Source organism: Saccharomyces mikatae (genome assembly GCF_947241705.1).
Source record: "Saccharomyces mikatae IFO 1815 strain IFO1815 genome assembly, chromosome: 15".
NCBI classification, from domain to species: Eukaryota; Fungi; Ascomycota; class Saccharomycetes; order Saccharomycetales; family Saccharomycetaceae; genus Saccharomyces; species Saccharomyces mikatae.
The window spans coordinates 283,690-310,186 of record NC_079270.1 but is presented as its reverse complement, the minus strand read 5'-3'; the positions used below and the strand labels follow the sequence as shown (position 1 = coordinate 310,186).

General features: G+C 38.1%; 11 protein-coding genes and 3 non-coding genes across 14 annotated transcripts; 5 read left to right on the top strand and 9 right to left on the bottom strand.

Annotated features, from left to right (window-relative positions):
• Positions 1-203: 203 nt before the first annotated feature.
• On the bottom strand, positions 204-1,958 carry IRC10 (Irc10p; the record flags this gene model as incomplete). The annotated part of the gene is made up of 1 exon (XM_056225626.1): positions 204-1,958. The coding sequence occupies one exon, from the start codon at positions 1,956-1,958 to the stop codon at positions 204-206; it is 1,755 nt and encodes a 584-aa protein (XP_056079426.1).
• Positions 1,959-2,893: 935 nt separating this feature from the next.
• CMK2 (calmodulin-dependent protein kinase CMK2) lies at positions 2,894-4,222 on the top strand (the record flags this gene model as incomplete). Its single annotated transcript, XM_056225625.1, has 1 exon — positions 2,894-4,222. The coding sequence occupies one exon, from the start codon at positions 2,894-2,896 to the stop codon at positions 4,220-4,222; it is 1,329 nt and encodes a 442-aa protein (XP_056079425.1).
• Positions 4,223-4,327: 105 nt separating this feature from the next.
• On the bottom strand, positions 4,328-6,478 carry ESC8 (Esc8p; the record flags this gene model as incomplete). The annotated part of the gene is made up of 1 exon (XM_056225624.1): positions 4,328-6,478. One exon carries the CDS (start codon positions 6,476-6,478, stop codon positions 4,328-4,330), a length of 2,151 nt encoding a protein of 716 aa, XP_056079424.1.
• A 442-nt stretch (positions 6,479-6,920) lies between these two features.
• TLG2 (t-SNARE syntaxin TLG2) lies at positions 6,921-8,063 on the top strand (the record flags this gene model as incomplete). Its single annotated transcript, XM_056225623.1, has 1 exon — positions 6,921-8,063. The coding sequence occupies one exon, from the start codon at positions 6,921-6,923 to the stop codon at positions 8,061-8,063; it is 1,143 nt and encodes a 380-aa protein (XP_056079423.1).
• A 329-nt stretch (positions 8,064-8,392) lies between these two features.
• TOS7 (Tos7p) lies at positions 8,393-10,036 on the bottom strand (the record flags this gene model as incomplete). Its single annotated transcript, XM_056225622.1, has 1 exon — positions 8,393-10,036. One exon carries the CDS (start codon positions 10,034-10,036, stop codon positions 8,393-8,395), a length of 1,644 nt encoding a protein of 547 aa, XP_056079422.1.
• Positions 10,037-10,661: 625 nt separating this feature from the next.
• Positions 10,662-10,750, bottom strand: Smki_15.trna7Y. Its single transcript is given in 2 exon segments — positions 10,662-10,697; positions 10,712-10,750. It is a non-coding gene; the product is annotated as a tRNA-Tyr (tRNA).
• A 1,433-nt stretch (positions 10,751-12,183) lies between these two features.
• Positions 12,184-13,965, bottom strand: TAT2 (aromatic amino acid transmembrane transporter TAT2; the record flags this gene model as incomplete). The annotated part of the gene is made up of 1 exon (XM_056225621.1): positions 12,184-13,965. One exon carries the CDS (start codon positions 13,963-13,965, stop codon positions 12,184-12,186), a length of 1,782 nt encoding a protein of 593 aa, XP_056079421.1.
• A 743-nt stretch (positions 13,966-14,708) lies between these two features.
• DIS3 (exosome catalytic subunit DIS3) lies at positions 14,709-17,714 on the top strand (the record flags this gene model as incomplete). Its single annotated transcript, XM_056225620.1, has 1 exon — positions 14,709-17,714. The coding sequence occupies one exon, from the start codon at positions 14,709-14,711 to the stop codon at positions 17,712-17,714; it is 3,006 nt and encodes a 1,001-aa protein (XP_056079420.1).
• Positions 17,715-17,920: 206 nt separating this feature from the next.
• On the bottom strand, positions 17,921-17,991 carry Smki_15.trna6G. Its single transcript has one exon. It is a non-coding gene; the product is annotated as a tRNA-Gly (tRNA).
• Positions 17,992-18,675: 684 nt separating this feature from the next.
• On the top strand, positions 18,676-19,902 carry TSR4 (small subunit rRNA maturation protein TSR4; the record flags this gene model as incomplete). Its single annotated transcript, XM_056225618.1, has 1 exon — positions 18,676-19,902. One exon carries the CDS (start codon positions 18,676-18,678, stop codon positions 19,900-19,902), a length of 1,227 nt encoding a protein of 408 aa, XP_056079419.1.
• A 208-nt stretch (positions 19,903-20,110) lies between these two features.
• Positions 20,111-22,153, bottom strand: IFM1 (translation initiation factor 2; the record flags this gene model as incomplete). Its single annotated transcript, XM_056225617.1, has 1 exon — positions 20,111-22,153. One exon carries the CDS (start codon positions 22,151-22,153, stop codon positions 20,111-20,113), a length of 2,043 nt encoding a protein of 680 aa, XP_056079418.1.
• Positions 22,154-23,160: 1,007 nt separating this feature from the next.
• LAG2 (Lag2p) lies at positions 23,161-25,137 on the bottom strand (the record flags this gene model as incomplete). The annotated part of the gene is made up of 1 exon (XM_056225616.1): positions 23,161-25,137. One exon carries the CDS (start codon positions 25,135-25,137, stop codon positions 23,161-23,163), a length of 1,977 nt encoding a protein of 658 aa, XP_056079417.1.
• Positions 25,138-25,315: 178 nt separating this feature from the next.
• On the bottom strand, positions 25,316-25,416 carry Smki_15.trna5S. The gene is given in 2 exon segments: positions 25,316-25,360; positions 25,380-25,416. It is a non-coding gene; the product is annotated as a tRNA-Ser (tRNA).
• A 661-nt stretch (positions 25,417-26,077) lies between these two features.
• Positions 26,078-26,422, top strand: MIM1 (Mim1p; the record flags this gene model as incomplete). Its single annotated transcript, XM_056225615.1, has 1 exon — positions 26,078-26,422. The coding sequence occupies one exon, from the start codon at positions 26,078-26,080 to the stop codon at positions 26,420-26,422; it is 345 nt and encodes a 114-aa protein (XP_056079416.1).
• Positions 26,423-26,497: the final 75 nt, after the last annotated feature.

Genomic DNA, 26,497 nt, shown 5'->3' with positions numbered 1-26,497 from the left:
TTTCTTGGAGGATTTATGGGGAAGAAAGAACACACCCAGCAATCGATAACTTAAAAAGACTGTCTTAATAACTTGTCTTCTCCATCTTTGGGCGACGCATCACTGCATTTTCCATAGTTAAGATAGAGCAGTGTGCGAAAGTAAATACATTATGCTTCAAAGTACAAGTTAAGAATTATTCCTCAGCGAGTAATATAGACTAGTTAATGGTCCGGCTTTTCGAATCTGTGTTCGTTCCAACTTTCTTTGGCAGCTCTGAAAGCTGCTGTAACTCTGTGCAAGTCATACTTTAGCCATTTGATTTTTTTTTTTGTTTTGTTTTGTAAGATTATGTGTTTTTGTAAAATATTCTCTCTTTCGTTCTTGTATGTTTCAACGTCAGATTTGCGACTTCCCGCCTGTACTTTATTGGTTCCTCTACATAGTAGATCTTTGAAACGTTCGTAGTTCTTGAAGACACTGTTTTGCTTTTGCATGGAATCCGACCTGTGTCTTATGATGACACTTTTTGTACTTTGTTTTGGGTAGAAGGAACAATTTGGTGAAGCTATATTGGCACGGTAGGACAATAATTCGGATACGCTTTTCAAATTCGAATCCAAAAGGCTTGGACACATTGAGATTTCCTCATACGGGTCAGGAGCTGGGTTTGAACTGATCCAATTAGTTTTTTTTCTTGAATTTGTTTTTCCAAGTTCAGACATTTTGCATTGTGGTTTAGCTCTTGATTGAGAGTTAACGTTCTCTGAGACATTTCCGCTACTAGTAATTACAGCTGGATGTGCCAAGCTCATTAAGGAGGGGGTGATGTTCCTGGATAATTTGGGTTCGGCAGGTGTAAGCAGCCTGTCACATAAATTGACAGAGCTGATTCCACGGGAAGTACTGTATTCTCTTTGTAAGATGTTCTTATTGGAATAAGTCTGTTCTTGTAACAAAAGCGAGCTGTTCAATTTGAACTCTTGGAGAGCAGGGTCGTTATCTTCATCGATTCTTTGTAAGGAAAAGTTGCTTTTCAGCAGATATTCTGTCTTTGCCGACGTTGTAGGTGGGAATTCGACAGAAAACGATTCATTATTACAAGCGTTTTCGTTTGTGTCTGGCTTTTTGGTTGCCTTGAATGTGGTGGAGTTTTTTTCCTTTATATTCTGTTTCTTTTTAGGTATATATCGTAGATTCTTTGTGTCACAATTTAGAGGAAGAAATACCTTTCTTGGTGTTTTTTCCCAGTTGACTGAAATTCTATAATTCACTGCAGTAACTTCAAATGAGTCGACTGAATCCAACTTTGACCACTTTACGGTTCGTTTGAAGGAAAACCTCAGGAACTGACCAACAAAATTTCCAACTCTTACACAGTTACTATGGAAAACTGCCTTTTTGTTGTTAACAAAAACATTTGGGATATTGACGTTTGTCCTTAGATATAGGATTGTTTCATCTACTCTTTCATCCTTTATGTTATCATATATAAGATCGTGGAAATGCTTTATTAATAAATTATTCATGTTTGCTCGAGGCTCTGCAAAAAGTAGCATGTTGTTTTTTATTTTTCCAAGAACCTTTTTCATTATTGCAAAATAAGGAGTGAATACTGCATTAAAAGCACTTGCCAATGTTTGACTCTCAAAATGAAAAGTTTTCACGGCACATTTCCCAGGCCAAACGAATCGTGTCCAATAAACAGTCGGGCACTGAACAAGGACCGACATGCATTCCTCCATTTGGAGAATAGATAACAGTATAATATATATGTAATTTACCTCATCTGGATGTTTTTTAAAATCGTCAACGCTTATTCGTTGAATACACTTGTTCGGACCTGCAAGGAGCTTGAGGTATTCCAACCTCTCCTCAACAGTTGCAAAATTGGTAAACTTTGCCAGTCTTAGCATGCCCCTAGAGAATGACACGTTAATATTTTCGAATCCAGGCAATCGAGAGTATTCAATGAACATGATTAGATGAACACTAGAAGTTGTATTTATTGTGTCGATTTAGGATTACGTGAGGGACAGTATAAATATGAACCTAAGAAGTAGATTATTTGACAATTCCTCCAAAAGAGTTTCTTTTCTAAACGCTTTCTGTGGATACTCAATGAGTATTCCCTTTTAGTGCCATGATATTTACTGACACAATGGCAGGCACAAGGACGCGCGAGGAGGCAGTGGTGAAACTTTAACAATAACTTAAGGAAAGGACCCTTATATAGTAAGTAAAGTTGTCCACAATATGATAATAATGTAAAAAAAAACAGGTGTCGGTTTAAAAACTTCAAGAAGTCGTTCATGCCATCATAACCTCTCATTTTATTACTTGAAAAGTGCAGTTTACTCCACTATGAAATTTAAAGAATTATACAGTACTTAATGAAAACTCTGGTGACACAACTCTTACTATATTATTAGAAGAGAGTCAATCTGGTTAGTAACTGGTGATAGCCATTTATTCATTAGAGTTGGTCCGAAAAATTTTGGTCGCTTAGTAGTTGTTTCCCGGAAAACACAAGTTCTTTTGTTTTTCGTATACCCTATCTTTCTGTTGCCTATAAGCCACTGAAGGTCGTTGTCATATTTTTCGAAGACATGTACCTCCTCAACTTCTATGTTTCCATTCGGAGTCGTTGAGCATCATACGGACTTCATGTTGAAGAGGGCTTTTTAAAATGTGTTGCACTCTCGGAGATGCGCACGCTTTCAAATAGCGCGAAGAGAAGAATTGAGGCTTATCTTAGAACCCTGCCCCCTTTGAAAGCACACACTATTGTTTTCTTTGTTAATGCCACTAGTATAAAACAACACAGACATTTGCTCAAGATAAACTTCAATCTATTGATAAATTTCTTGTCACCTTTTTTTCTAGTACACTGCCGAAAAGTACAACTATCAAAATGCCAAAGGAGTCAGAGGCCATAAATTCTGAATTTCATGTGGATGTTCAAGATCCAGAGCGCCTGAATGGACACCCTGTAGCTAAGTTCATTAATAAGTTAAGCGGTCAGCCCGATTCTTATGTTAATAGGACCAATTATATTTTCGGTAGAACACTGGGTGCTGGTTCCTTCGGTGTTGTGAGGCAAGCAAGAAAGTTATCCACAAATGAAGACGTTGCTATTAAAATTCTATTGAAGAAAGCATTACAGGGAAACAATGTCCAGCTGCAGATGTTGTATGAAGAGCTATCCATTCTCCAAAAATTGAGTCATCCCAACATTGTCTCCTTCAAAGATTGGTTCGAGTCGAAGGATAAGTTTTATATAGTCACTCAGTTGGCAACGGGAGGTGAGCTATTTGATAGGATTCTTTCTAGAGGGAAGTTCACAGAAGTGGATGCTGTTGAAATTGTAGTTCAGATTCTGGGTGCTGTGGAATATATGCATTCTAAGAATGTTGTTCATAGGGACTTGAAACCTGAAAATGTACTTTATGTTGATAAATCAGAAAACTCACCTCTAGTAATCGCAGACTTCGGTATAGCTAAACAACTGAAAGGAAAAGAGGATTTGATATACAAGGCAGCCGGATCTTTGGGCTATGTGGCGCCAGAAGTGCTTACCCAAGACGGGCACGGTAAACCTTGTGATATATGGTCTATCGGTGTGATCACATATACTTTACTCTGCGGTTACTCTCCATTTATTGCCGAAAGCGTTGAAGGATTTATGGAAGAATGTACGGCTTCTAGGTATCCGGTAACCTTCCACATACCCTATTGGGATAACATATCTATTGATGCGAAGCGTTTTATCTTGAAAGCGCTGAGACTGAACCCAACAGAAAGACCAACTGCTACAGAACTGCTGGACGATCCATGGATTACTTCTAAGAGAATTGGAACTAGTAACATTTTGCCAGATGTTAAGAAAGGGTTTTCTTTGCGTAAAAAATTACGTGACGCTATTGAAATTGTGAAGCTTAATAATAGAATTAAGAGACTGAGAAATATGTACTTGTTAGGAGATGACAATGACAATGATATAGAGGAAAACTCTCTCAATGACAATTTTTTCGATGGCGTGACACATTCGTTGAATGACTTACGTCTGCAATCTCAGAAGAAAGTAGGGGAACTCACAGAGGAACAAATGAAGTTGAAATCTGCATTAACAAAAGATGCCTTTGTCCAAATCGTTAAAGCTGCGACAAAGAATAAACATAAAGTATTGGCTGGCGAAGAGGATGAAGATAGCGAGAAAACAGAGCAAGACGATCAGAAGTAGAAGTAGAAGGACTGAAATGAAGAAATTGAGTTCGTGTAGATAAATTCATATACTATATATGATATGTAATGCTAGTGACGTTTTCATTTAACGAGTGGCTACCTTTCATAGTATTTGAAATGATGGATCCCTCCTGGCATTACGCCTCAAAACTCTCCTTTCTCTAGAGTCATTGTGTAGTTGTCTGACGGGTTCTGAAAAAAATTTTACATCACCATGAATTTCATTCCGGTCCTTAGCTTCAATTTTCCTATAATACTTACCTGTTTTATTGTCATCATTTCTCTTGGATGCACTATCATCACTCAGATATTCTGTATCATGGACATCGTCAACTTCAATATCGATTTCACTTTCACTTTCTTCACTATTGTCACTATCTGCACCAGCTGAGTATTTCATTTTGATTGATTTCCGTGGGTTTGTTCGTAAATAATTTCCTGCAGCACGTTCTGCAGCAGCATTTCCGCTTTCTTGAATAGTTTCATTTATAAATAAATTGAAGATTTTCAAGAATTCAATTAAGCTGTCTATACCCTTTTTCGTATCGTCAGCGATATTATCTTCAAGCAAGGATATAGTCTCTAGATATTCAATGAAGCCAATTAAAGAGTCTGAATCTCCTGAAACTTCGAACCAATGCGGTGCCTTATCCAGGCGAACATCACTAGACAGAATATTACGGATGCATGCCGAAGTGTTGTTATATATAAGTTTAAGCTGACAATTGGTTTCTTTCTGCACAGTTTTTGCAGGCGCTTTTTTTAGCGCCATTGTATTTTCTCTTTTGAATTTTATGAAAAAATCAACATAAGTTGCCATGTCGTTAAAACTGTAACTAGTACTAGTTGGATTGCTCCTGTTGTGAATGCGGAATGGTGGCAAGTAGAAATCTCCAAACTTCGGGATTCTTGCGATCATAAATTCCGATTCTCTCAACCTGTAAATTTCATCCGCTGTTGGGTCATCGATTGGTGTGTGTGATAACTCGTTTGCAAAATGCTTACTCCATTTTTCGTTTATTCTAACCGCTGCTTGCAGTCTGTCTGAAATTAATTTTTCCTTCAATGACTTTTGAACGTCTTTTAAGAATTTTATTTGTTCATTTATCTCACTTAATTTATCATGGTCGTGGGGCTTCCTTTTTTTTCTGTTTTCCAATTTTCGATTCATTAAGGAACATAAAATTTCATAACTATCTAATATGTTAGTGGCCCCGTACATACTAAACCTGGCAGCATGGAAAGTTTGGTGGTTAAACCCGGCGTCACCTTTTATATGAGTTAACCTCTGAATTTCGTTATGAAAAAGGGCAGAGTAGCTACAATTCCGATCAATCATACATCTCAACAAAATTATTCTATCTAATGGTTCCATCGTCAATAGTCCACGCCCGTTGATGTTTAAGCTAGATAAGAAATCATCCCTACCACGCCATTCTTGCGGCAGGCCCCACTCTTGAATTGCAGTTCTGAGTTTACCAACTAATTTTCCGTATGGGTTTTTCAAACCTAGGAATCTCTCCAGTGTGAAACTATTCTGTGTATGACTCTCCGTTGCTTTGTCGGGGTAAAATAATGATCTTAACAGGCTGCAAAATAATAAATTCATTTTATTCTGACAAATTTTAACGTCCTTCACATTATTATCAGTTACAACTAACCCTAGACCTATCTCCACATCTCGAAATGACAGATTTAGTAAATCGGTACTAAACGCCCATTTAAATTTCACAATAAACGAGAGAATTTTTAGAACATCGCCCGCATAAGGAAGTGGAACGCAAAAGGGCGGTGCCAGATTGTTTTCTGTTGCTTTTTCTTTTCTCACAAAGTCTTGGAAGTCGGAAAATTGTAAAGGGATATTGGGTGACCAGTTTAGTGTATATAATGGTCTATTATTGGCATTAGTTTCATTACCCAACTCTACCTTGTTAATGTCGTTTGGATATGCTTTGATATTAGAATGTGTACTCAAAATTTTTGTCTTCAGTTTCTTAGCTTGAATATCATCATCATCGATATCTTTGTTTGCCTCACGCTTATTAGAATGGGTGACAACATCCAGCGATTCTTCAATGGAACCACTGTGAGAAAGAACAACGGGCTCTTCGACAATCTTAATGTTCCGAAAATCATCGAATGTTAACTGGCCCTTCCTCTTTGCTCTATTCTTTGAAGACTGATTTCTGTGTTGCTCAAGAACAGGTTTTTTAACAAGGTCATCGGCTAATTCTAGATCAATAATTTCTGTCATGTTGTAATTGGACTTATCGTCTCCTTGATCCTTTCTTCAATGACAAAAGAAAGGCATATAGTGAAAACAAATCGATCAGTTTTTCATGCATACAATTTGAGAGTCACTGGACAATCCATTAATATGGTATTTCACTGATAGCGAGGATGCCTTAAATCGCGTGAAGTTCACGCGTTTATTCCCTGTTTTTTATTTCAACCAAGCCCTAATATATGTTATTGGTTTTTCTAGGTCTCACTTATTTTTATTTCTGAAACCTGTCTATTTTTTTCTTAAGCCCTATAATTTTATTCTGGCCGTTTAGGCTGCTTGGTCTTGAACTTTTAAGGTGTAAGTAAGTACATAGAGCCATAGGTAGAAAAGAATATGGGAACAGCAGATAACAAGAGCCTTCAATTGGTGTACTTCGTATGGATTCGTGGTTTAGGTGTCTGTTATAAGCATGTTTAGGGATAGAACTAATTTATTTTTATCATACCGTAGAACTTTTCCACATAACCTTACCGCCCTATCTGGGAAAGCATCCTTGGGCGATGATCGCGATATTGAAATGGGGTCGTATCCAATGGTGGATATGTCTCATGACATATCCGCCAGGTTAATCGATGAACGAAAAAACGAGTATGAAAGTCGTGGTGATGCGTTACCACCTATATTTATTGATATAGCGCAGGATGTCGACGATTATCTTCTGGAGGTTAGACGGTTGAGTGAACAACTGGCTAAGGTTTATAGAAAAAACTCGTTGCCTGGATTTGAAGACAAGAGCCATGATGAGGCGTTGATTGAGGATCTAAGTTTTAAAGTGATTCAGATGTTACAGAAATGTTATGCCGTTATGAAACGGTTAAAGGCGATTTATATGTCTCAGTTTGTGGATGGAAAGCAACTAAGTCGAGAAGAGCTGATCATATTAGATAATTTACAGAAGAAGTACGCGGAAAAGATACAAACCGAAAGTAACAAGTTCAGGGTGTTACAAAACAACTATTTGAAATTTTTAAATAAGGATGATCTGAAACCCATTCGTAATAAGACCAGTACAGAGGACACGCTGTTCCTGGATGATGAAGAAGAGGAGGCAGCAAGAGAGAAGCGAGAGGGACTCGACATTGAGGACTACTCAAAAAGGACGTTACAGAGGCAGCAACAGCTTCATGACACTTCCGCAGAAGCGTACTTGAGAGAACGGGACGAAGAAATTACACAGTTGGCAAGAGGTGTGTTAGAAGTGAGCACTATTTTCAGGGAAATGCAAGACTTAGTTATTGACCAAGGAACCATTGTAGATAGAATAGATTATAATCTAGAAAATACAGTGGTGGAACTAAAAAGTGCAGATAAGGAATTGAATAAGGCCACACACTACCAGAAGAGGACTCAGAAATGTAAAGTTATTCTGCTGCTAACCTTGTGTGTGATTGCACTCTTTTTCTTTGTCATGCTGAAACCACACGGTGGTGGCAGTGGCGGTCGTAGCCATGGTAGCAACGACAGTAGTAGTAACCATGACGAGGACAAGAATACACCAAGTACTGTTGAAGTACGCGAGCCTGAACATAGAGCTCCAGACGGAATACTTTGATACACTAGAAATTCACGGTGGAAACTGTTGATTTTTGTCCGTTTTTTGGTTTGCTGGGACCTTTTATAAATCGTAGCCACTCTTTATTTGATCTGTTGGTAATTTCCTCTTCAAAAAAATCAAAAGCTTAGTATATAATTTTAATTATGTATATGAAATGACTATGAAATACAATTTTACATGTGGTAAACAAAGACCGCATGCAAAGGAAACATAAACAAATTTAGTGGGAAGGTAGGCAGCTCCTGCAAACGATATTGTATGGTTCAATATTAATTTTTGTGGCCATTCTTATGTCGCGAATATAGAAAGAGGCTATTTTCTCTCTTTTACCTGAACCCGTACGGATTGTTTAATGAAGTAGTGGCTCTGGGTAGATTTTTGTTTTGTAATCTTCTCTTATAAGCAGGCTTATAACCTTGTGTTATGGGACTCTGGTTTGGTAATGGATTTGGGGCAAAACTGCCTCTTGGCACCGGATTTCGGCGTTGTGGCTGTTGGCTTGGGCCTATATTGAAATAAGGATTGCTTTGTAGAATAGCATTAGAAGGATCTGGACCAGCAGGAGTACTTCTTTGATATAAATTGTACTGATGTTGTTGTAATTGTTGCGGTTGTTGGTGTTGTTGAGGGTATACTAACGGAGTTGGGTGTGGTTGACCAGCGTACGGCATTATGTTTTGAGGGGTAGTCGCTATTATTCGAGGCGCTTGATTGTAAAGTTCTGGGTTGACACCCCTTTGTGATATTGAAGTTAGGTTTGAATCTTTATCGTTGAAGGAGGACACGCTATTGATATGGCCGTCGTTCGGTTCATTAAACGACGTCTCCATGATATCATTTAATAATCTCGAGGGATTTCTGTTAGGTATGACGTCCCTTTGAGAGTAGTCTGAGGACGCCAATGATGGGCTAGATGAAATTTCCGTCTTGCCTAGTGGCACTTTATGATTAACACTATTATTGGAACTGTTACCATTATTTCTCATGTAATTATTGGCGGTGCCACTGCTTTTCAAGCCACTTTCACTTTCAATGACGGAATACGTGGAAGTAGATCTTCTCTTGTCATATGCCATACCATCGTCCTCTTCGTCATTGAATTCGGATATGTTAGAGATGCCGCCTTCTTTAGCTTCTTTGTCGTAAGTGGATACATCAGATGTGGTTGAAGTGGTTACGTTTGATAACTTCGGATCTTGACGGTGTGGAGTGATATCTGGGAGAACTGTGGCATTTGTGTGATTATTGAAGGTACTACCCAATAAATTTGTTCTTGAATCTCCAAACGCGTTCGAATCTCCATCGGCATCGATATTGAATCTTCCAGTTTCTGCATTTAGATATGGATCATTCAGTAGCACACCCTTTTCATCCAATTCCTCCATTTCATCATTTCCTCTTGAACCTGAGCTTCCTGAGTAAGCCAAGAATATCACGGGAATTACTAGTAAGGATAAAGCAGCCCCCGGTATCAAAATCCATGAACACCAGGTAACATGAGGGTAAAACAGTAAAAACACTACGACACATATCAAAGAAGCGGAAAGAAAGCCTAGAGTGGAACATGCCAAGTTGACAAAAAACATGACGGCGGATGTACCACCAATTCTTTCACTGGAGAGTACGTTAATTAATAAAATGCTGATAATAGTAGAAAGAAATCCCAAAAAGTTTAGACCAGCAGCGATAGGTGTGATAAAGATGATTTTTCCCAGTATAGATCTAGCATTGCCGTTAAGCTTCCAGCTATCGTCACTGTTTGATAATTCATCAGGATTGTAGTTATAGCTTGCTTTGGAACAAGAACCATCTTTACAGTACCCGAATGTGCCGTACGTGATCTCACCGTATTTAGAGTAGCCTATTTGTTTGAAAATCGGGGCTGTGATCGATCCGATAATGAGAAAAGCCATTGTGACGAATTGTGACAGAGCCACAAGGAAGAAAATTACTGAAGAATTTCTCTTCATAGCTTTTGTATAAAATAGTGATATTGTTTTCCAGTCTTTCTGTTCTAACTTGGGGCAGAGAAGGAGTATGCTTTAATTATTGAAAAAGTGCAGTCTGTCCTTTGGCGTAGTGGGCCTTGTTTAGATTGTCTGGCACTTGAAGATTTAAGTTATATAGCGAAAAGAGAATACAGAAAGAGAAAATAATGACTAGCTGATCAAGTAAGTTTCTTATCAACAAGGATAAGAAGACAACAGAACATGCGATGCAATACCGTGGCTGCCCACTACAGCAAAAATGCAGTGTCTCTGACGCCTGCCTCTTTACTCAGCTAAAAATATCCAAATACTTGCTGGAGCCAGCCGTCTCTTTTCTTCAGATGTGCCGTGATAAGCCTTTTTCGGCCATCGACGCGACGCGAATTGCTTTGCACAGTAGGATGAGAGAAATTGGGCACAGCCATGAGAATTCTACAGGAACAAAAGCATCGGGTATTTTAAAGCTGTTGCAATATGGTTTCACCGTAACAGGCAGGTCTACAATGCGAAGTAATAGTCAATATTACTGGCAATTAGGTAGTAATGCACATCAGGCAAAAGAACTAGTTCATTGGCGTTGAGACGTGCGTAATCAAAAAACAAATACTCCCTCGGGGGCGAGTCGAACGCCCGATCTCAAGATTTCGTGGTAATAAATTACAGTCTTGCGCCTTAAACCAACTTGGCTACCGAGGGTGGAGTATTTCTGAGGGTTTCGTTGTAATGTGGGTACCTTAAGCTGCTGTTTACCACATCTGAAACGAACGAAGGCTCGCTACTCGAAGTAGCGATTACAATCAGCATATGTATTTAGTGGTATCCCCACGAAATCAGAGTGCAAATTAGATATATAGAGGTAGAACAAGTAAGTTAGCTCAGATTTAAAGGTCCTATATCATTTCGGATAGGTAAATATGCTATGTGAAAGCTGAGGCTGTTTTCTCAAAATGAAAGTAATACGTTTTGTTGAATTCTGGTAATTCACAGATTTTGTTGGAATAAGTGATTACTACTACTATACACCTATTCGTATAAATTGGATTAATTTATTGCAGCTATACGTCTTCGTATAAATTGAAGTAGAAAAATTCTAATAATAGAATTTACTGCAGTAATAAGAAAGATCTATTAATTGATCAGAACTTATTATATAAGAAGATGAGTTATCACCAAATTCTTATCATCAACACTCTGATTTATGTCTGTGAGATAATAGTGGAGTTTGATGTAATTTTTGGGATTCCATTTTTTATAAGGCAATAATATTAAGTATGTAGATATACTAGAAGTTCTCCTCAGGGATTTAGGAATCCATAAAAGGGAATCTGCAATTCTACACAATTCTATAAACATTATTATCATCGTTTTATATGTTCTTATTCATTGATCCTATTACATTATCAATCCTTGCGTTTCAGCTTCCACTAGTTTAGATGACTATATCTCATCATTTGCGTCATCTTCTAACACCGTATATGATAATATACTAGTAATATGACTACTAGTTAGTAGATGATAGTTGATTTATATTACAACAGTCTGAACCTTTTGGTTTAATATAACCAATCAGCGTGTGTTTTATATACCTCTCTTATATAGATTAAGAAGGAACGACTATTCTTAATCATTACAATTTACTAAACAACTAATTATCAACAGATTTTTATTTTTTGATTGATGGCTTGGAGCAGAGGTTAAAGGCGTCCGGTCTCTGCGCGTTTACATGTTAATTTCTCAGAATAACTTGTTGTGCTAAATTGTAGTAGTTAGGTTCGGAAGCTAATTAAGAATAAAAGCGGATTATCTTTTACTGTATAGAAGAGATATATAAAACACATGTGTAATCGAACATACTAATACAGGGCCCACATAATAGTACGTCAGAAAACGTATCATAGGTCCTACGTAATGACCCTTACTAATATATGTGCGAATTCCAATTCAATATATATCTGCAACCTTGCCCTGCATTTAACATTTTCTTCATTCTGTTATAGATGCGATATTAGTGAATACATATACAAGAGATACATTATTAAACGAATTAAACACTTTCAGTAGTCGTGACGGTAACCTTTGTGGACAATGGTGAACAGTTTACTCCAATAAATTTAACATATACGTTGATGCTAACACCAGAAATGGAACTGTCTCACATACCATGGACGCGAATCAAGGTGCATTTTTCTTTCCATGATTTCCTGCTTGATTATTTCGATGTCGATGTCTTTACGGTCCGTCTCCAAATCGATGTCCTTTAACGATTTAACGCCCCACCATTTGCCTGTTTGACACTTGTAATAAATTTTGTGGACTACGAATATAAATAACATGATCAGGGCACACAAGTAGTTCTGAAAAAATAATTTTGCCCTTTCTTTGCCACTGGACCAGCCACCAATGGGCCATAATGAGCAGTAGAATTGAGCTATCAAAATTAGGCAATTGATTAATGCGGAATACGCTGACCCCCAGATCCCGACGGCGCTAACAAACTCCAATTCGTCCAGTGATTTTCCTTGAGCCTTCATTGCCAATCTAAATCTAATATGTGATAGATTGATACTCAACCAGACGATACAAGTGGCCAAGCCGGCAATGGCCATTAACCAGTTGAAAACATCTGCCATTGAGCCAGATTTGACCAAAAATGCTAGCAATCCGAATAGTGAGTTTGCCATAATTCCAACCAGTGGTCTGCCGGCACGGTCGATATAGCCAAACCACCATGGAATGAGCCCTTGGTGGGCCATGGAACATAGTGTTCTACTTGAAGCAAAGATACAGGAATTCCCTACACTTAAAACACTGATAAGAATGACAGCATTGACGATGGTAGGCAGGACTTTGATATGGTGCAATTTCATGGCAATGACAAACGGTGAGTTGTCTACAGATGAGCCGCCAAGTAGATTTTGATTCGTGTACGGAACCAGGAACCCCACGAGGGTCAAAGATGCTAAAAAGAAAAATAGAATTCTCCAAAACACTTGTTTGATAGCACCTGGTAAGCCTTTAGGATCCGTTTCACCGGACGCTAAGCACGTCATTTCTATACCACCCAAGGAATACGAAGCAACAACCAGAACAGCCAAGACGCCCGGAAATCCGTTGGCCAAACAACCAGGGTCATGCCAATATTTGGCGCCGATGAACTCGTGATCCGGTCCTCCACCACAAATGAGAACAATGCTTAATATGATGAACCCACATACTGTTATTGCTTTTACGGTCGAGAATGCAAACTCGGCCTCCCCAAAACCTCTTGCGCCAAATAAGTTTATGCAAACTATAACAGCATAAAATATTGCCACCCAAATCACAGGATCAATCGAGGAGTTCCAGTACTGCACAGTCATAGCTGCTGCGATAATTTCTAACGGCAGCACAAAAAACCATTGTAGCACATATATAGTCGAAACAACGAAACTTATACTCGGATCCAAAAATCTTGTCCCATAGTTCGCAAAGGCTCCCACGACAGGAAACCGAACCGTAATCTCACCTAGCCCATGGATGGTCCCAATAATTTGAGACCCTGCGATAGTCCAACCTAAAACGACACCTAAAGGGCCCCCTTCTGCAATGGCTTTACCACTACCAACGAATAAACCAGTACCTATACTGCCCCCAATGGCAATCATAATTAAATGCCTGGGCTTCAGAGTTCTTTTCAAATTGCTTGTGTCGAACGAACCGTCCAAAGGAGGTTTGAAAGAATCTACACATCTCTGGAAGATGTTTCTGTTGCTGTGCTCACCATCATCATCGTCTTGATGGGATAAGTTTGAGTTATGTGATGAAGATGATGTTAACTGCTTCGATTTGTACTCTACAAACTCAGATTTAGACTTTCGCTCCTTGACCTCCCCATTCGAATACTTGACAGAAGAAATGAAGTCTTCTGTCATATGAGAGTGCTGCGTGGTTTATTTAGCTTATTTTCTTTTACTGTTTTCGAAAAATTATTGGCCAACTTACTGGACAAGTGAATCACCGAAGACACTCACCATGCAAATGCTGTGTGTATTAATGTGTATATATAAACAAATATGTATATACTACCTTAATCTGAAGCAAACTGTAGGGAATTCACAATATCCTACAAATTGTGATTCGAACGAGATGATGAAAAGTAAAAGAAAAAAATTGAAAAACTGGGTTCTTGACGTTTAACAATACGTCCTACTCAGGAAACACAGACTACTACGGATAAGTACAGTAGATACAGCCCGCAGATGCAATGACATGGAAGCAAAGCATATTAATCTCTTGTTATTGTCATTTAATGCCGTTTGTATTTTGTCAGTGACAGATGGCGAAGAGTGGATTCCTCAATACGGCAATAAGCAAAAAGAAATATTTTAGCGCCGCATAGAAATAGGGTTTCCACCAAGGTTTAGTGTTCTTTATTAGGCTATCATCAGCAAAAAGATGGTCCCTCTTTAGGTCTTCGGTATATTCAAATCAAGTCCTATTTTCGGGTAATCTTTCTTGTTTTATTTTTTTTTGCAAACTTTGGCTCTTCTCTCATCTCAAGAGAATTTTAATTAGTGTGTGTTACTTACTGCAGTGGTTTTGAAAGGTGAACGTGAGGTATACATTAGTGAAACAGCTCTAATTACGTCATTCAAAGCACATAAACCAAAACGAAATGTCAGTTTCTGCTATTGTGCCTAGCCGGAAGAGACTTGCAGAAGGCTTGAGTGTCACTCAGAAAGTATTTGTGAGGTCCCGTAATGGAGGTGCTACTAAGATTGTACGAGAACACTATTTGAGATCGGACATCCCATGTCTTTCGAGGAGTTGTACTAAGTGTCCCCAAATTGTCGTACCCGATGCTCAAAACGAGCTTCCCAAGTTTATCTTGTCAGATTCTCCCTTAGAATTAGCTGCACCAATCGGAAAGCACTATATCGTGCTGGATACCAACGTGGTTTTGCAAGCCATTGATCTTTTGGAAAATCCAAACTGTTTCTCTGACGTCATTATTCCGCAGATTGTCTTGGATGAAGTAAGGAATAAGTCGTACCCGGTGTACACGAGGTTGAGAACTTTATGCAGGGATAGTGATGATCATAAGAGATTCATTGTGTTTCATAATGAATTTAGTGAAGACACCTTCGTGGAAAGACTCCCAAATGAAACTATCAATGATAGAAACGATAGAGCTATCAGGAAAACCTGTCAATGGTACAGTGAGCACTTGAAACCTTATGATATAAAGGTTGTTCTTGTTACTAACGACCGTTTGAATAGAGAAGCTGCCACTAAAGAAGCGGATTCCAATATAATAACTAAGAGTTTGGTACAGTATGTCGAGCTATTGCCGAATGCGGACGACATTAGAGATTCTATTCCACAGGTGGACTCTTTTGACAAAGATCTTGAAAAGGATACATTTTCAGATTTCTCGTTTCCAGAGTACTATTCTACGGCAAGAGTAATGGGTGGTTTGAAAAACGGTGTTTTGTACCAAGGCACTATTCAAATATCGGAGTACAATTTTCTAGAAGGTTCGGTAAGTTTACCAAGATTCTCCAAACCAGTGCTGATCGTAGGCCAGATAAACCTTAATAGAGCATTCAACGGTGACCAAGTCATAGTAGAACTACTGCCTCAGTCGGAATGGAAAGCACCCTCGTCCATTGTCTTGGACTCCGAGCATTTTGACATTAATGATAATCCTGATATTGAAGCGGGCGATGAGGATGACAATAATGGGTCTTCTTCCAACGCTACCATAATTTCCGATAAGCAACGTAGGTTACTAGCTAAAGATGCCATGATAGCTCAAAGATCGAAGAAAGTTCAGCCCACAGCAAAGGTGGTATACATACAGAGAAGATCCTGGAGGCAATACGTGGGTCAACTGGCCCCGAGTTCCGTTGATTTGCAAAGCAGTAGTACTCAAAATGTCTTTGTTATTTTGATGGATAAATGTTTGCCAAAAGTAAGAATCAGAACAAGACGTGCTGCTGAACTCATTGATAAGAGAATTGTTATCTCCATTGATTCATGGCCCACCACTCATAAATATCCATTGGGTCACTTCGTTAGAGACCTGGGTACAATTGAATCAGCCCAAGCTGAAACAGAAGCTTTGCTGTTGGAACATGATGTCGAGTATAGGCCTTTTTCCAAAAAGGTCTTGGAATGCTTGCCAGCAGAAGGTCATGATTGGAAAGCTCCAACGAAGTTGGATGATCCGGAAGCTGTTGCAAAGGATACATTATTGACAAAGAGAAAAGATCTAAGGGATAAACTGATATGTAGTATCGATCCTCCCGGATGTGTTGATATTGATGATGCCCTACATGCGAAAAGACTTCCAAATGGTAACTGGGAAGTTGGTGTTCATATTGCCGATGTTACTCATTTTGTCAAACCTGGGACTGCCCTAGATGCAGAAGGTGCGGCAAGAGGTACCTCTGTCTATTTGGTCGACAAGCGTATTGATATGTTGCCCATGCTTCTAGGTACCGATTTGTGTTCTTTGAAACCATACGTTGATAGATTTGCATTTTCAGTCATATGGGAATTGGATGAAAATGCGAATATCGTGAATGTTGATTTTATGAAATCAGTTATTAGATCTAGAGAAGCTTTCTCATATGAGCAAGCACAATTAAGGATAGATGATATAAACCAAAATGATGAGTTAACACTGGGTATGAGAGCTCTCTTGCAACTCTCTGTAAAATTGAAGCAAAAGAGACTGGAAGCCGGTGCCTTGAATTTAGCTTCTCCTGAAGTGAAAGTCCATATGGATAGCGAAACCTCGGATCCAAACGAAGTTGAAATCAAAAAATTGCTAGCGACAAACTCCCTAGTTGAAGAATTTATGTTGTTGGCCAACATATCTGTGGCAAGAAAGATATACGATGCCTTCCCTCAAACCGCAATGTTAAGAAGGCACGCAGCTCCACCATCTACTAATTTTGAAACTTTGAATGAAATGCTAAATACAAGAAAAAACATGTCAATTTCATTGGAATCGTCCAAAGCACTAGCAGATTCTTTGGATAGGTGTGTGGATCCGGAAGATCCATACTTTAACACTCTAGTTCGTATCATGTCAACACGTTGTATGATGGCGGCCCAATATTTCTATTCTGGAGCATACTCCTATCCCGATTTCAGACACTACGGTTTAGCTGTTGATATCTATACACATTTCACATCGCCTATTAGACGTTACTGTGATGTTGTGGCACACAGGCAATTAGCCGGTGCTATTGGGTATGAACCCCTAAGCTTGACACACCGTGACAAGAATAAAATGGATATGATCTGCAGAAATATTAATAGAAAACACAGGAACGCTCAATTCGCTGGCAGAGCAAGTATAGAATACTACGTGGGCCAAGTCATGAGGAACAACGAGTCCACAGAAACAGGTTATGTTATTAAGGTGTTTAACAATGGTATAGTTGTGTTGGTCCCCAAATTTGGTGTAGAAGGATTAATAAGGTTGGATAATTTAACCAAGGATCCAAATTCTGCCATTTTCGATGAAGTTGAATACAAATTGACCTTTGTTCCTACAGATTCAGAAAAGTCAAGAGATGTTTACGTTTTTGATAAGGTCGAAGTACAAGTGAGGTCAGTAATGGACCCCATCACTAGTAAGAGAAAAGCAGAATTACTGCTGAAGTAGTGGGAAAAAAAACTTAGTACGACGCAAGAACCAAGCAAGATATTTATAATTCATATATAGATATATCATAAAGTATTCAATGTATAATATGAAAGATAAATAACCAGGATTATTCTCCAAGAGGAAAAAATTTTGCGAGCAGACGCCATACTGCGCAAGTTTTGTTGATTGTCGCTAAAGTTCTTCTTTTTGTAGAAGAAAAAGAATGCGCAAGCCCGGAATCGAACCGGGGGCCCAACGATGGCAACGTTGGATTTTACCACTAAACCACTTGCGCGCTCTTGTGATGACTTGGATTTAAGAATGTTATTTGTCAGACTTTTATTGACCGGACTCCCCATTCTCTACAGGTAATAGTTGAGTACTTAATGTTTGATTGAATTATATTGGAAGTATCTAGATCTGTACAGCATGCATACTCTATTAATTCTGACCTTAAGTGATATTTCCCAAATCAATTTAGGTCACAAAATGGTATTACTGACCAACATATTGCCTATTTTAGAGCATTTCCTTATTAAGAAATGAAAAGGATACGATCTTTGAATGCAATTACTGCAACACCCCCAAATATAAACATCCGAAATACGTATGGGCGTAATCCTGAACATTCTTCTTATCTCGTATTTTTTTTATGTTGTGTTCCTTTGAAGTCATAACTTGGGAAGTTTGCGAAATCAGAACTTCTGCTCTTGTTTTACCGTCTTATAGTTAAAACAATAAGTTAGTGGTATATTGAATTGAATGAGCTAAATAATAGCAGTCAAATTTAAGTACGGTGAAGTGGTTTTGTTCGGTAAACTTGAACATATTAATATTGAGTCGAAAAACTTTTTCAGACTGTTCGAAAATTCCGTATAATACTAAAGTGCCTCACCTCATCGTTTTTTACAGATAAAAAGATTTTGTCAGCATGGAACGATTAACAAAAGAAGATTAGCAATCAATCAACTTATTTCTCATGTCTAAAATAGAAGAGCTGTCGCCATCCGATACAGATGATTACTTGTATTCTAGTAACCGGGGAGATGTATTTTTAGCATTTGTGGATGCACCTGTCAAAGAGACTGATGAAATATTAATTGAAGATAGCTTTATCGGTGGTGAGCCTAAGTGGCTGCATCCAGATTCGGAACCACCAGTAGATCTACTGAAATGTGGTGCCTGTAAGAAAGCGGATAATATGAAGTTGTTACTGCAAGCCTTTTCTCCATTAGATGATGAACAAATGAGAGCCATTCAGCAACGGGTCGGTACCGATAATATGAGTTACATCAATCCTCAGGATGACAGAGTGTTATATGTATTCCTCTGTACCAAATGTCAAAGGAAGGGCAATTCAGTTCGCTGCATCAGAGGAGTGAAGAGGAACAAGAACGCTGATGGTCTTTCTAAAAAACTGGCGTCAACTTCATTGGAGAAAGATTTTCAAATCAACCCCTTTGACTTATCAAATAATCCCGAATTTGAATCCAACTCCTTTTCAAGTAATCCATTTGGGATTAAAGATGCAAACCCCTTTGGAGCTGATGGCATCAATTCAGATATAGCGCAAAAAGATGAAGAAAAGAAAAACGAGGAAACTGCTAGTATTTCTGCAAAGGCAGCCAGGAAACTACATGAGTTGCAAAAGGACAAAACATATGATGGGAACAAATGCTTTAAAAGCTATTTGTTGTATGTTGAGGAGGAAACTTTCAAAAACAAAAAGCCAGCTCATTTGCAGTTACCAAAAAATCTCAAAATTGATAAAGAGGCACTGGATTTAACAGGAGATGAAGATCTTGAAAAAGATCCAATCAAGCTGGATCCCAGGACAGAAAAATTATCTAAGTTTCTTGATGACGACGTTTTTCAAAAATTTCAAGAGGTAGTTGGTTATAATCCATCTCAAGTATTGCGTTATGACGTAGGCGGAAAACCCTTACTATATGCTGAAACAAAGGTTGATATTTCGAGCACAGTGCCAAGACCCAGCTATAACCCGTCAAGTCAAAGAATCTTTGAAATGCAGTTAATGCCAAAGATGATTTTTGATCTAGAAGAAATAGTATCTGTTGACAATGGAATGGAATGGGGCACTATACTTATTTTTACTGATGTTGAGAATTACATTCCTGAATTTGATGAACATGATATCGGCTATGTAGAAGAATGTGTGAAGGTTCAATGGGAATCGAGAACGTGAAAGAGGGGCCTATTTTCTCCTCCATAGGATTTCAATGATTGAATAATTTACAAGTATTTACAATTATATATACGTATTTTTACATATGTACAGTCTTTGTGCGTTTATTCTTTTCTTGTCAGTGCGTTGCTTATGCTTTTTTTTTTTGTAAGCTCGATAACCTTTATCATTTTAAAAGTGTTCACTCGGAAATGCTTATTTACAAGATTTACAAGTAACGGGGAACTCTCACATTTTCATAAACAAGAATTTTATCACCGGATTGAAAACCTTCAAATCCATTTTCAAAAGTAATCCCACATTCATGTCCCTTTGAAACTTCTGCTACATCATCTCTATTGTGTTTCAGAGTTGAGATTGTTCCATCAAAAATGATGTCATCGTTGGGACCCCGAACTACTTGAACTAACGAGTCCTTTTTGATGATACCATTATTTACTTTGCAACCTGCAATCTTAATAACTTTTTTCTTTAATTTGAAGTCAAAAATTTCACGAATATCAACTGTTGAAATGATTTTTTTCTCAAAGATAGGTTCAAGGTTCTGAGTTAGTGTTTCAGTTACGTCTTCAATTAGCTTATAAATAACATTGTATTGTTTTATTTTGATTCCAGCCCGATTGTTGATTACCTCACTTGGCAAATTACCCAAGTTGAAACATAGAATTGTACCGTCTGTTATTTGCGCCATCTTTAAGTCACCTTCCGTAGGTATACCAACAGAAGATGAGATGACATTGCACTTCACCTCGTCGTTTCCCAACGAGGAAATACTCTCTGAAACTGCCTCAGCTGAGCCAGAAACATCACATTTTATGATATAATTGATATTCTTAGGGCCAGCATTTTGTTCATGATCCTGTGCAGCGTCCTCATAATCTAATTCTTCAGTTTTATCCTTGTTAAAGTGGTGTTCCTTTGCAAAAGCCCTTTCTTCATTTAATTTCTCAACGATTGTGGAGTTTTTTTGTGCTTCAACAAGATCTTGCCTTTTGCTTATGAACTTTTTAGCAATTGCTTCTGTCTTTACTTGAATAACCTCATCTCCAACGTGAGGGACATCTTTCCAACCAAGAACCTCTGTGGCATATGACGGTGTTGCCTTAGAAATCGGTGTACCCTTGTCATCGATTAGGTTTTTAATCTTGCAAAATGTGTTACCACAAATTAGAATTTTTCCTTTCTGGAGGGTGCCCTTCTTAACTAGAACAGTAGCCACATTTCCGACTTGTTTTTTTACTTGACTTTCAATAATCCAACCCTCTGCAATACTTTTAGGGGAGTTTTCGGACCTTATATCCATCACCTCACTTAATAGCACAATTGATTCTTCTAAAAGATCCATATTTTCACCAGTTCTGGCACTTATTGGGACCACTTGAACGTCTCCGCCAATTTTCTCCACTGGAATATCTTGAAGAATCAAATCATTGATAACTTTTTCAATTTTTCTTTCACGTTCCTTTGCCTGTGGAATTCTATCTATTTTTGTTATTGCGATTATCAGTTCGTTCCCTGATTTCTTAGCATGTTTTATAGCTTCCAATGTCTGGGGCATAACAGAGTCTTCAACAGATACCACTAAGACAATAATATCGGTAATATTGGCACCCCTTTCCCTCATTTTCAAAAAGGCTGCATGACCAGGTGTATCTAAAAATGTAATCCGTTTACCTGACTTTGGGGTTGTTATTTGAAAGGCACCGATGTGTTGTGTAATTCCACCATGTTCCTGAGCAACAACAGAGGATTTTCGTAGATAGTCTATGATAGTTGTTTTACCATGATCAACATGACCCATTATAGTCACCACAGGAGGCCTCTTAGTTAATAATTTTGGATTAATGGGGGATTTCAGCTCGTCATAGATATTATCTAAGTTCGTAGATGTTGAGAGACTCGGAAGGGCAAAATTGTATTCTTGCAAGATCAGTTCGACGTACTCTTTTGATAATATATAGGTTGCTGTAATATTTTCGAAACCTAATGCTGTCAAATCTTTGATTAACTTTTCCACACGACAGTTTATCAAATTGGCTAATTTATTTACAGATATATAGTTTGGAATGGAAAAATCGAGAGACCTCAGCTCTTTCTTCGAAACCTCGCTTCTTTTTCTCCTCTTTGCATACCATCTTTGCTGACAGATATTAGTACTATGAAGTAAATGTGGTACCGGTACGAATTGTTTTCGAAGAACATTTGGACGGGGACATGTCTTTAACCAGAGGAATCCGTGTCTTCTAAGCATGATCTATCACTACACATATAGAATTTCCTGCTTTGCTAGAAAATTGTGTGTGGCGCCACTTATGTAAATAATGAGATTAATGAATGAGACTGTTGTAGGCCGTTAGTTGATCATCCTTGGTAATAATAATAAAAGAGGTTCGGGTAACGAATCCCAAAAAATGACTGTAATACACATAAAGAATGTTTGATCATTATGAAAAAGGTTTCCAGATAATTATTGCCCTAAATTAGATTCCGCTGACAACCGACAAGGAGGTACTCAATAAACGTGGAGTTTCTGGTTGTGACTCTTCTTGCAACATTTGATTGTTTATTTTTTGTCATCAGAACTTAGTTTTTCTGAAAATATATTTATTCTTTTTTGACAAAAATTAGGTTTCAAAGGTAAATAAAGTGGTAAAACAATGAGCAATAACGTCTCTTATTTTCAAATACTTTTCTAATTGCTGGTAAATAAATTTAATAATCTTCATGCAAGAAAAAACTTGGATCTCCTGTGAATTATCGTTACTGAAGCTCTATTTATTACAATTGGTTTATCCGAAACTCTCGGCATCTCTTATGTTTACTTAGTTTACGTACTGTTATTTGAGGATATTTCTTGGCTGTAAAGATAGATTTTTACTGGGTCCATTATTCGCCAGAAGAAAAGAAACATATTGTGCTTTGCTCTTGCAATGTTATTTTAGGCCTCACAGCAGGAAATTTCTGCCTAAAGTGGCTCAGAACCTCACAGTGATGTGTTGATCTTCGAGAATTTGAAAAAAAGTATTCTAGAAGAAGCAAAAAACACCACAGATTTTGGAAAATCTGCCAGGATTCTAGTGGCTCTTGCAACTTCGTACTTCACCGCCTTGCAGACAGGACGAAAGTGTTCGACGTTCTTTAACTTCTTCCCTCAGACAGAGAAAGAATGCTGCTAGGCATCACAGAAGGCAAAAAGATGTTGATGACACAAATTAAAGGGAAATATGCATGATGTATTTGGTATAGAGCTATTTACTTCTAGGGGAAATAGGGGGGGTATTTTTGCAAAATGTTGGTATCTATGTCTTTTTTTGTACAATTTTCTTGCAAAACTTGATAAAAATTGTTGTTATACCAGTCCCAATCGATACCAATTAGGTAATTATAATATATGCTTAGGATTTGATTAAGTAACTGTAAGGATAAATCTCTTACCGTGAGATCCTTGTCCCTCACAGAATATCTACTGATAGTGGGCAGTATTTCACCGAGCATAGAGTAATCCAATGGAAGTAATTGCAGTAGTAGAGAAAGAATCATTGTTCTCAAAGTCACCCCTTCATCAATTTTTTGGGTATAGTTTCCTGCTTTTAGTGTGTCAATAAAAGATTTATTGGTCTTAAGATGAGGGAGTATCAACTTGATCAATTGGAACTGCTCATCTCGGTTGATGTTATTTGAGTGGTTTTTAACCAATAAATGATCAATAACTTCTACTGATAGCTGTAAGTCGGCCAATTCGGAGCAAGATTGTAATGACAAAGTATGTGTTAGTGTATGAAAAATAGCGTTCTTTCTTGTAAGTTTGTTACTTTTCACTTCATTTAAGATTTCGTTCAAATCAGCGATTTCCCCACCGCAAGTAGATAATGCGATTGCCTCTTGCGAAAGGATCTTATCGATAAAAGATGAACTTATGGTGATTTTAGCCTGCAGTTCAGTGAGTAATTCAGAAAACCGTTCCTCTTGAGGATAGTGCAACTCAGCAAATATTGAAAGAATTTTGTTCGTTTCAATACTATCCTTGGTAGGTTCGTCATTTCCTTCAAGGTTTGAACCATCTGCATTTTCGTTATCTGTATCACTGTTATACATGTTTTCATCGTAATCATCTGATATGAGTTCCTCGAGGTATGCTTGTTGCTCAGGATCGTTATCTGAAACAATACCGTCGTCATCGTCGACCGATTGGCTGTCACTATGGAGTCTTTCATTTTGCTCTCTTTTCAACGAGTCGTTTAATCCGCTTAGCATACTAAACAAGCCTTCTCTTAGCTGGTTAATGGTAGACTCCGATAGTAGAGGACTGTTATCCTTTAGTCTACGAATTGAAAAATATGGATGGAAGTTATAGATTATCTCCAGAATTTCCTCGACACTACACTCTTCAACGATTGCTGAGGAAGATATAATCGGTAACAGACGATCAGCAAACAGTCCATTAACTATGGGACCAAACTTATACCATATTCGAGAAATCACTGATAAAGTACTGTAGTTAATTTTGAGGCATAGCTTTTCCAGGTCCATCGGATGAGCTAATTGCGTGGAGGTCAAGAATAGTTTCTCAGTAATCTTATCAATACTTTCATTTGTATTAGTGGCTGAATAATCTTGTGCAATAGTGAAAACGTCATTCAAAATGCTAAAAGGCAACTTGGCCATTGATGGGGGGCATGTCGCGTCTGAAAAGAGATTTAACTTCAATAGCAAATCTAGAGATTCTATGTAAATTAGCATATTGCTTTCAGAAAGAGAATGTGAAAGCTGAGCAGCATCAATCTCACACATATGCCTTTTCATTTCGACAATAAATTTGGAAATAAACTCTAGTGAATGGGTTACTGGCTGGCGGTAGCCTTGAGGAGAAGCTTTTTCAATTTTTTGCAGTATATTTCTTAGCGTCTCGATCAAAACAAATGACCGATCAGCATGGACCATACTCTGATCCAATAGAGGGTTCCACACCAAGCTCGTTAACCATTTCAACTGACTAGGAATAGAATTGTTAATCATACAAAGAACTACATTAGGGAACACTTGAAACGATACTAGGTTAAGAATTTCCATGTCTTGTTCTTCGACCAATATCGGGAGCAGCAAATCATTAATAAGAGGGAGCAGCTCTTCCTCTATGTCTTTGATTTCGAAGTCCCGCCTCAAAAGCATATACTTAAGGTCATTATCTTTGGTGCAGCGATATTGCTCAATTAGTTTACTGATGGCCTGACTCATTACCAGTTGTGGGAGAAATGGGGAGTGGATATGGCAAAGATATAGAGTACAATATTTTTTTTGCGATCTACAGAACAAAATCTGACCTCTGTTGTATGTGAAAAATATGTAGGGATGATTCATGAATGATACGGAAGGATAAAGACAATTTAAATACCAAAAAGCGAAAAAAATAATGCGTCACAGACAGGATTCGAACCTGCGCAGGTAAAACCCAATGCCTAATTGCTTTTCGGAGGAAATAGCAGGGCATCGCCTTAACCACTCGGCCACTGGGACACGATTATTAATATTATGAAATATGTCAAGATGGGATACCTCAATATGAGAATACATCATTTTAAACGTTCATAAAACACATATAGAACAGCCTCACAACTAACAAATTGAGCAACATAAGGTTAAACTCTGCCTTCCTGAGCTGAACTAATCAAATGTATAAATACCTGAACAATTAGTTAGATCCGAGATTCCGCGCTTCCACTATGTAGTATAAACCATTATCTTATATAATATATAGGATAAGTAACATCCCGTGAATCAAGTTGTTAATTCGTCTTGACAACAAGTTACTTCCCTAAGATAGTATATATTAGGATTGTCAAGGCACCCTGGTATTACTCGAGCCCGTAATGCAACAATATTACAGGAAATGTTACCAATCACCTACAGTTGATGCTTACCTAAAAATAGATTCCACATACCACTTAATGGAATCACGTAAATAGAAAATAAACAATTCAAGTAACCTCTGCCAAGGTTTCATTCCATGACCACAGCACGTTTTTATCACTAAACGGAACGAAATGCATTACCGGGTGTAATCACTTATAACGAGGTGATTCTCATAGCCAAAATCAGCCAACCATACATTAAACAATAGATCATCACTACAATACCAAAAACAACATCCCCCACAAATCCACAACAAAACAGAAAGATGACAGAGGTTGTAGGGTTATGGGAGAGCGTATCAGATGACGAATCAGAAGACAAAGTTAACATAGGTGAGGTACAGAGCACACCGACTCCCGGTGAAAGCCCACTAGCACAGAGTTTAGTGTCTTTCGTGGGCTCGTGCTCCATCAACCTGCTCCTACCTTTCCTCAACGGTATGATGCTTGGATTTGGGGAACTGTTTGCTCACGAGCTCTGCTGGAGATTTAATTGGTTTAACCATAGAAATAAGGGGTATAAAGTGTTCCCAGAATCGCGCAAAATAGCAGCACTAGAAGAAACTTCAAGCCCTGCTGCCCGTGGCAGGGTTGCAACCAAGTTTCTTTAAACTATCACCAAAGCATTGACAACTTACATACATACGTATACGCACATATAGTAGATAATATCAAATCACATAAGA